General features: G+C 45.8%; 1 protein-coding gene across 1 annotated transcript in view; it reads left to right on the top strand.

Moving 5' to 3' along the window:
- LOC116223389 (interleukin-1 receptor-like 1) overlaps nucleotides 1-8,943 on the top strand; it is a 16,308-nt gene extending 7,365 nt beyond the window's left edge. The window contains exons 9-13 of the mRNA XM_042703159.1: nucleotides 4,189-4,331; nucleotides 5,431-5,556; nucleotides 7,584-7,739; nucleotides 8,414-8,615; nucleotides 8,745-8,943. Coding sequence (XP_042559093.1) covers nucleotides 4,189-4,331; nucleotides 5,431-5,556; nucleotides 7,584-7,739; nucleotides 8,414-8,615; nucleotides 8,745-8,943 — 826 coding nt within the window. The remainder of the gene's footprint in view (nucleotides 1-4,188; nucleotides 4,332-5,430; nucleotides 5,557-7,583; nucleotides 7,740-8,413; nucleotides 8,616-8,744) is intronic.
- The last annotated feature ends 779 nt before the right edge of the window (nucleotides 8,944-9,722 follow it).

Below are 9,722 nucleotides of genomic sequence, written 5' to 3'. Positions count from 1 at the left end.
GACATGGAATGTCATAAGATCTGAGGATGGAAAATAGCTGCACAGCTATGCCCTGTATTTAACCATTCCCAGAATGGAACTTGCAGCCGCAGTCCTGGCCGTTCGAATCAACAGAATGCTGGAAAAGGAACTTGAATACTCTCTTCAGCCACCAGTCTACTGGACTGACAGCACCACAGTCATGAAATACATCTTCAGTGACACCATTCGCTTTCAGACATATGTGGCGAACAGAGTATCCACCATCAGAGATCTGTCGGAGACGTCTCAGTGGCGATACGTGAACAGTGCCCTCAACCCGGCGGATGACGCCTCTCGGGGCCTGACGGCTGAAATGTTCCTGAAGTCTGAGCAATGGCTGCATGGTCCAGCTTTTCTGAAACAGCCAGAGGAAACCTGGCCAAAATATCCAGAGAATTCCATCTCTCTTGCTGATTGTTACGACCCCCTTTTTCCCCGTGCGCACCCTGCCTGCAGTCCATATACTGGCCATATGGAGGCAGCAGGCTGTGGACCTGCAACGGAGCATAATGAGCGGTGATTATCCACACCTGGCGCCAGGTGTGGATATAAAAGCACTGCTACGCCTGATGGGAGGCCCCTTCTCAGCTTCCGCTACTCTCACTCACACTTTTGGCAACGCTCCTACTCACCTACATACTCACGACACGCATCCACGCATCTTTGAGAACCCCTAGACTTTTACTTTGGATCAATCTCAGTCTTTAATAAATAGTCTTGCTGTTACAAACTACACCGTTGTCTGTCTCTACCGTATTTATGTTGCGATCCACGAGCCAGTCGTAACACTGATGATGACCCGGAGGTCAAAAAGACTGTTGCAGTCTTTGGCACAGCTGCAACAGAAACACAAGATACGGTCATTCAAGTCATACAGCAATTCTCTTCATGGGATCGCCTCAAAAGAGCAACATCAAGGCTTCTGCAATTCAAGGACCTGCTCATGCTTTTGAGTAGGAAGAAAAAGGCTGCAGCACTCACTCACCAACAGTCTGAGGTATCTGAAAAACACCCAAAGGTACAGACCCATGAACAACTGTCTATTGACGAACTTGCACGTGCTGAAGAGACTCTCTTGCGCTGTGTTCAACAACGACACTTCCGGGAGGAGATCTCAGCACTGGAAGCAGGAAAGATTTCTGTTAAGACAAGCAGCAGACTTTTCAAACTCGACCCTTACCTCCGTGATGGAATACTGAGAGTAGGCGGAAGACTGAGTAGGATGGCAATGCCAGAAGAATTCAAGCATCCGGCCATTCTACCCAAAGACAGCTATCTGACCAGACTGCTCCTCCGTCACATCCACATTTCATGGCGGCAGAAACCAGATGCTTTCAAAACTTCGCCAGAAATACTGGGTCATAAAAGCCAATTCTGCCACCAGAAAAATCATATAAAACTGCATATTCTGCAGACGTTGGCACACTCCCCCTAGTGTGCAGAAGATGTCCGACTTGCCTCTCAGCCGCACACTGCCAGACCACCCTCCCTTCACCTACGTGGGCGTTGACTACTTTGGCCCAATAGAAGCAAAGAGGGCCGGAGTGTGGTAAAAAGGTACGCCGTCTTATTCACTTGCCTTGTCAGCAGAGCCGTCCATCTAGAGCTGGCTCATTCTTTAGACACTGAGGGCCTCATTTACTAACAGGATTGCGCCCATTTCAGGCGTAAAATAGCGGGTAAAGACAAAAAAAACGTATTTCCAAAGGAGGCGCACCTGAGTAAAAGCGCAGATTACCGCTGCTGGGAAGTGGGTGTGGGAAAGTGGGTGTTCGTCGCAAAGAGATGGGAGGAGATGCGTAAAGTGCGCCTAATTATGTATTAGTAACGAAACAAGAGGTGTTTTAGCATGACATATAAGCTGCTAAATGAAAACTATGTGCCTGCAAGAAATGTGAAAAATACAGAAATGTTATTTTTTTTTTAAAATGTTTATATTTTAAATGTTTATATATCATTTAATAGGCATACAAACAAATAGAATTACAAACTGTCCCACCAGCTAGCTGTTCGGGAAAAGTTTGAGTTTGAGTTTCACTCATAGTTCAAGCACACCGAGTACAGTGCACACCTTCTGCGTAGGAGTAACGCGTATCTATTCAGTAAAAGTACTTGTACTCGAAGTACACTAACTAAACTACCGGTAAGTAAATTGTAGAGACAGAGCAGCATATTAATTAAACCTTCCATGTTTATTTTGACGTTATAGCCTCTCAAGCGCAAGCTACCCCCAGTGCCATGGCAACCTACAACTACAGTTTTCAAATGTATCCGCCTAGGGCAGCATTTTTGAAAAGCATGGTTTTCAGTGTTAGAATACGCCGTTTCAAAGTAAGGGGTGTCGTGTATTCCTACCAGACTATTTAACGGGATGCTATGGGGCAGTTAACCTGGCTATTAACTATCCTAGCTATCTCTAGCTTAGGGAACCATCTTAACAGTTTGCAGTTGCCTGTGTGTGATTAACTCATGTTAATAGGTGTGAATATGAACTCGTGAACATAAACTCGTTAATATGAAGCTGCACAGGCACCCTGAGGGGTAACCATAGTAACCCAGAAACTCAATGTTCGCTGAAAAGTTTAATTTCCCCAAATCAGCTCACCAATAAAAGACAGTCTTGAATTCAAAGTGATCACAACTTTTAGTGTGGACGGAAGGGCTAAATGGTGAAATATTTATGAGTTTCTATATTTACCTGGGTTAGTTTGCTGTAACCTCGTATACCAAAAGCTAACACTAATGGGCGGGGTGAGGCGCTGATTAGCTTAGTAAGGCGTCGACACATTCAGATGAGGTTCTTGTTTGATAAATACGATGCAAAATACCGTGCGCTATATGCGGGTTGGCAAAGGCACAGATTGCGCTGCAGTCGCAATGTTAGTAATGAGGACTCTTGTATCGGTGCTCTCCGAAGATTCATGTGCAGAAGGGGTCAGGTCAAAGAAATGTTCTCTGACAATGGCACAAACTTTGTAGGAGCAGAACGTAAGTTGAGAGAATCACTTGCTCTTTTGAATCATGACACGATCCAGCAACGCCTGTCGGCAAAAGGAATAAAGTGGAGTTTCAATCCACCTTTCGGCTCATATGTACCATCATATGTACCATCAAAACTCATATGTACCATCAAAAAAAGGTTCTCTACTCTGTCTTCAGACAGCAGATGTTGGATTATGAGAGCCTGCATACTGTTCTGTGTGAGGTAGAAACCATCCTGAACGATAGACCTCTCACTGCAGTCTATGATTGTGCACGTGATCCAGAGGCCCTCACACCCTATCATCTGCTCCTGCTGAAAGGAAAACCCCTGCTGCCTCCCAGAGTGTCTCAAAAGGATGACTGCTATTCCAGACGGAGATGGAGACAGGTGCATTACATCGCTGACCTGTTCTGGAAACGTTTTGTCAAAGAGTACCTCCCTCTCATGCAGGAAAGGCAAAAGTGTAATGTAGTGCGAAAGAATCTCAAGCCAGATGACCTTGTCCTGATTGTGGATGAAACATCACCACGCAGTTCATGGCTTATGGGGAGAGTGACAGAGACAATCCCAGACAGCAGAGGACATGTCAGACGAGTGAAGGTCAGAACAAAGAGCAACATCCTGGAGAGGCCCATCACTAAACTATGCCTTCTCCTGGAGGCCTGAGTTGATTTGACTCTGACTGACCGTTACGTTGACCCTGACATTTAATTCATCTTTTCTTTGCACTTTAGACGAAAAGAACATACTTTTTATTTTGGGGATTTTTGAAAACCTTTTTTCGAAGAAGAATTAACCATTTTCATTGGACTTTATTATGACTAGAATGTATGGACTCTAACATTAAGAATTACGAAATGCTCCAGGTTTATTATAGTATAATTGTCAATTGGATATTATGGACAATTAGGGGCCGGGATGTTGGAGCCATTTCTGCTTTTTGTGATTTATTTGTGATATTTATGTTGTTTGGTCATTTCTGGTATTTTGAATATTGTTAGTATTGTGATCTAGGCTCACGTTGGATGCCGCAACAGTGTGTGTGTGTGTGTGTGTGTGTGTGTGTGTGTGTGTGTGTGTGTGTGTGTGTGTGTGTGTGTAGGCAGGACAAGGGCAGTGAGCGATTCTATCAGGCTGTGCTGATCCTCACTAGAGTGTGTGTGTGTGTGTGTGTGTGTGTGTAGGGAGGACAAGGGCAGTGAGCGAGTGTATCAGGCTGTGCTGATCATCAGTAGAGTGTCTCATCAGGACCTTCAGACACACTTCAGATGTGAGGCCGACAACCTGGTGGAATGGAACTCTGTCATCATCACACTTAAATTAGAGGGTAAGACTATGTGTGTGTGTGTGTGTGTTTATATGTGTGTGTTCATGTTTTATATGCTCACACACACACACACACACACACACACACATGTGTCCCTGTCTGTGGTCCTGTTGTGTGTGTGTGTGTGTGTGTGTAGGTTCATGTTTTATTTACTCACACACACACTCTCATATGTCTCCGTCTATCAGAGTCCCTCCTGTCTGTGGTCCTGGTGTGTGTGTGTGTGTGTGTGTGTGTGTGTGTGTGTGTGTGTGTGTGTGTGTGTATGTTCATGTTTTATATGCTTACACTCACACACACACACACACACTCACATATGTCCTTTGTCTATCAGAGTCCCTCCTGTCTGTGGTCCTGGTGTGTGTGTGTGTGTGTGTGTGTGTTCATGTTTTATAATCTTACACACGCACACATACACACACACACACACACACACACACACACACACACACACATACACAAAAACACACACACATCAACACACACATACACGTCAACATACATACATATACACCCACACGCACATCAACACACATACATACATACACACACACCAACCCACCCACACACACACACACCCACACCCACACACATAAACCCACACACACATATTCACATTACAAACACACCCACACCCACATTATACATATACACAAACACTGAGACACACACACACACACACATTATACATACACACACACACACATATTATAGATACACACACACACACACACACATACATACACACACACACACACATACATATACACTCGTGTGTGTCCTGTGTCGCCGCATGTGTGTGGTGTTGTGTGTCGTGCTGTGTGACAATAAAACATGACTTTGACTTTATCTATCAGAGTCCCTCCTGTCTGTGGTCCTGGTGTGTGTGTGTGTGTACAGTATGTTCATGTTTTATATACTCACACACACACTCACTCACTCACACACACACACACACACACTCACATATGTCCTTTGTCTATCAGAGTCCCTCCTGTCTGTGGTCCTGTTGTGTGTGTGTGTGTGTGTATGTTCATGTTTTATATGCTTACACACACACACACACACCCACACACACTCTCATATGTCTGTCTATCAGAGTCCCTCCTGTCCGTGGTTCTGGTGTGTGTGTGTGTGCTGCTGTTCCTCCTCTTGGTTGCCATGACAGTGAAGTGGTTTGCAATCGATCTGGCTCTTCTCTTCCGACGTGCTCGAAGGATTGAAGGTAAAACTCTGTGTGTGTGTGTGTGTGTGTGTGTGTGTGTATGTGTGTTTGAGATGGTAAGGGGTCATTCCATGCCAACTCACCTAGAGCCTTTGAGTTATCATGACAAAAGTCTATTAACATAATGGAGCTGTGCTAAATCTGTCTAACCAATAGTGTGTCTGTTAAACATGTCTGAATCCACATGTTTCACCTCATCAGTGGATCAATAATCATCAGTGTAATCATTTAATCATTTAACATCATTAACTCACCTAGAGCCTTTGAGATCACGTCATGAATTATCAAAAGTCTATTATCAGTGGCTCATTTACATTTAGTCATTTAGCAGACGCTTTTATCCAAAGCGACTTACATATGTGCGACTTACAATGTATACACATTTTACATTTACACTGATGGCACACTGCACATCAGGAGCAATTAGGGGTTCAGTGTCTTGCTCAAGGACACTTTGACAGGGAATCGAACTAGCAACCTTCTGATTACTAAACGGCTTCTCTACCACTGTACCACTGTCGCCCCTCAATAATGTGTAATCATTTAATTTGTTAAACGGACTCCTGTGACAATAAGTCCCTCCTGGTAAGCAGTGATTATCTAATGTAATAGGCTACAGTTATGCTCTTTCTCAACCTGAATATGATTGACACAAAACTCTGACCAATCACTGCCTTCCTTAATCAGCCATCATTTCTCCCTTGCTGAGAGTGGCGACTGAAGAGAGCTGTGGAAACTCCATAAACAGAGCAAGACACACAACACAACAAACATCATCTGTTTAACCTACATTTTGTTGGCCATATATTCTTTTCGGTCTAGTAGAGTACATCTTTTTTTAGGATTATTGTTTATTCATTATTCTTATTTAATTTGGTCTGCAAGCTAAGAAGATTATGGTTAGTGGAATGACCCCAAGATGCATCATGCATATGTGCTTAATCAGAGAGAGAGTGTGTGTGTGAGGTCGCTTTAAGGTGTGTGTGTGTGTTCGTGTGTGTGTGTGTGTGAGTTTCAGATGGTAAGGTGTACGACGCTTATGTGGTGTATCCGCTTGAGTGTGTGTGTGAGGATGCTCTAACGTGTGTGTGTGTGTGTGTTCGTGTGTGTGTGTGTGAGTTTCAGATGGTAAGGTGTACGGCGCTTATGTGGTGTATCCGCGGGATTGTGTGTGTGAGGTCGCTCTTACGTGTGTGTGTGTGTGTGTGTGTGTGTGTGTGTGTGTGTGTGTGTGTGTGTGTGAGTTTCAGATGGTAAGGTGTATGACGCTTATGTGGTGTATCCGCGGGAGTGTGTGTGTGAGGACGCTCTAACGTGTGTGTGTGTGTGAGTGTGTGTGTGTGTTTGTGAGTTTCAGATGGTAAGGTGTACAACGCTTATGTGGTGTATCCGCGGGAGTGTGTGTGTGAGGATGCTCTAACGTGTGTGTGTGTGTGTGTGTGTTTCAGATGGTAAGGTGTATGACGCTTATGTGGTGTATCCGCGGGAGTGTGTGTGTGAGGACGCTCTAACATGTGTTTGTGTGTTCGTGTGTGTGTGTGTTTCAGATGGTAAGGTGTATGACGCTTATGTGGTGTATCCACGGGAGTGTGTGTGTGAGGACGCTCTAACGTGTGTGTGTGTGTGTGTGTGTTTCAGATGGTAAGGTGTATGACGCTTATGTGGTGTATCAGCGGGAGTGTGTGTGTGAGGACGCTCTAACGTGCGTGTGTGTGAGTGTGTGTGTGTGTGTGTGTGAGTTTCAGATGGTAAGGTGTACGACGCTTATGTGGTGTATCCGCGGGAGTGTGTGTGTGAGGACACTCTTAACGTGTGAGTGTGTGTGTGTGTGTTTCAGATGGTAAGGTGTATGACGCTTATGTGGTGTATCCACGGGGGTGTGTGTGTGAGGACGCTCTAACGTGTGTGTGTGTGTGTTTCAGATGGTAAGGTGTATGATGCTTATGTGGTGTATCCACGGGAGTGTGTGTGTGAGGATGCTCTAACGTGTGTGTGTGTGTGTGTGTGTGTGTGTGTGTGTGTTTCAGACGGTAAGGTGTATGATGCTTATGTGGTGTATCCACGGGAGTGTGTGTGTGAGGACGCTCTCTCAGTGTTTCTCAGCCTCACCCTGCCTGCGGTTCTGGAAGATCAGTGTGGATACAAACTCTTCATCCACGGCAGAGACGACCTACCTGGGGAAGGTGAGCGTGTGTGTGTGTGCGCGTCATGTGTGTGTGTGTGTGTGTGTGTGTGTGTGTGTGTGCGCGCGTCATGTGTGTGTGTGTGTGTGTGTGTGTGTGTGAGCATGCGTTTGTGTGTGTGTGTGTGTGTGTGTCTAGTCAGCTTCAACTTTAGTCCAACATGATCTAGTCTAATCCCTATCCCAGTCTAATATCTAATATATATGTCTAACATCAGGTGATAAAAGTCACTTGGCAAGAATTACATAAACCAAATAAATTTGTCTGGAAGGGGGTGAGGGGTACAGACCATGTCATGTGTTAGATGATGAGAAGTACAATGTGCATTCTTCCAACAGCTACGGCTATCAAGCTAACAAAGTGTTTTAGCATCTCTGTAGGTAAGGAGGCTGTGATATTTCAGTTTGATAAACGCTGACTGAATTGCCTGCTCTGTTGTTGTATCTTTTGCCTGTCTTGATGGAGCTAGCTAGCTAAGTAATGCTGGCGGGCTCGTTCAAGGCAGGCAAAAGATACACAAAAGGCCTAGATTTACCACAGAAATGTTTTGGTGCCTGACCTGTACACTGGGCTTAATAAGGCAAACTTAAAAGCGGCTGCACTTGACCTCTTTCTAATGTATGATTGGTTGGCTTGTCTTTCTCTGTCTCCGCCCCTCTCTGTGACATCACCAGACCAGGCAGAGCAGGTGGAACGGTGCATGCGCCTCAGCCGGCGACTGCTGGTTGTCATGACAGCAGTGGGGTCATGTGGGGGTCAGGGGGTGGCCCCGCCCCTGGAGGAATTTGATTGGCAGATGGGGGTTCACAGTGCTCTGGTACAGGAAACCATCAGTGTGATCGTGGTGCAGGTGGAGGATGGGCACACACACACACAGTCACAAAATCTCACACACACTCAACTGCGCACACACACACAATCAGATAATCTCACACACCTGGACACACACACACAATTACAGAAACTCTCACACACACACTGGCAAACGCACACACAGTCAGAAAGTCTCTCACACACACAGCCCCCCCCTGGCCTGCAGCTGCTGCTGAGGAAGAGCGCCCCCATCAGGTGGGAGTTGGGAGCGCGAGGAGCAAACTCCCCCACCTCACGCATCTGGAAGAGAGTCCGCTACATGATGCCACCCCCACCACCATCACCCCCCCACACCGGGGGCCAGAGACTAAACACCATCCAACTCATCTAGAGATCTACACACACACACACACACACACACACAACACCATCCGACTCATCTAGAGATCTACACACACACCACCATCCAACTCATCTAGAGATCTACACACACACACACACACACACCATCCAACTCATCTAGAGATCTACACACACACAACACCATCCAACTCATCTAGAGATCTACACACACACAACACCATCCAACTCATCTAGAGATCTACACACACACACACTCACACACACACACCACCATCACCCCCCACACCAGGGGCCAGAGACTAAACACCATCCAGCTCATCTAGAGATCTACACACACACACACACACACACACACACACACACACACACACACACACACAACACCATCCAACTCATCTAGAGATCTACACACACACACACACACACACACACACACACACACACACACACACAACACCATCCAACTCATCTAGAGATCTAAACACACACACACACACACACACACACACACACACACACACAACACCATCCAACTCATCTAGAGATCTACACACACACACTCACACACACAACACCATCCAACTCATCTAGAGATCTACACACACACACTCACACACACAACACCATCCAACTCATCTAGAGATCTACACACACACACACACACACACACACACACACCATCCAACTCATCTAGAGATCTACACACACACACACTCACACACACACACCACCATCACCCCCCACACCATCTAGAGATCTACACACACACCACCATCCAACTCATCTAGAGATCTACACACACACACA

Source organism: Clupea harengus, chromosome 2 (assembly GCF_900700415.2).
Source record: "Clupea harengus chromosome 2, Ch_v2.0.2, whole genome shotgun sequence".
Classification (NCBI taxonomy): domain Eukaryota; kingdom Metazoa; phylum Chordata; class Actinopteri; order Clupeiformes; family Clupeidae; genus Clupea; species Clupea harengus.
This window is presented reverse-complemented; position numbering and strand designations above follow the sequence as displayed.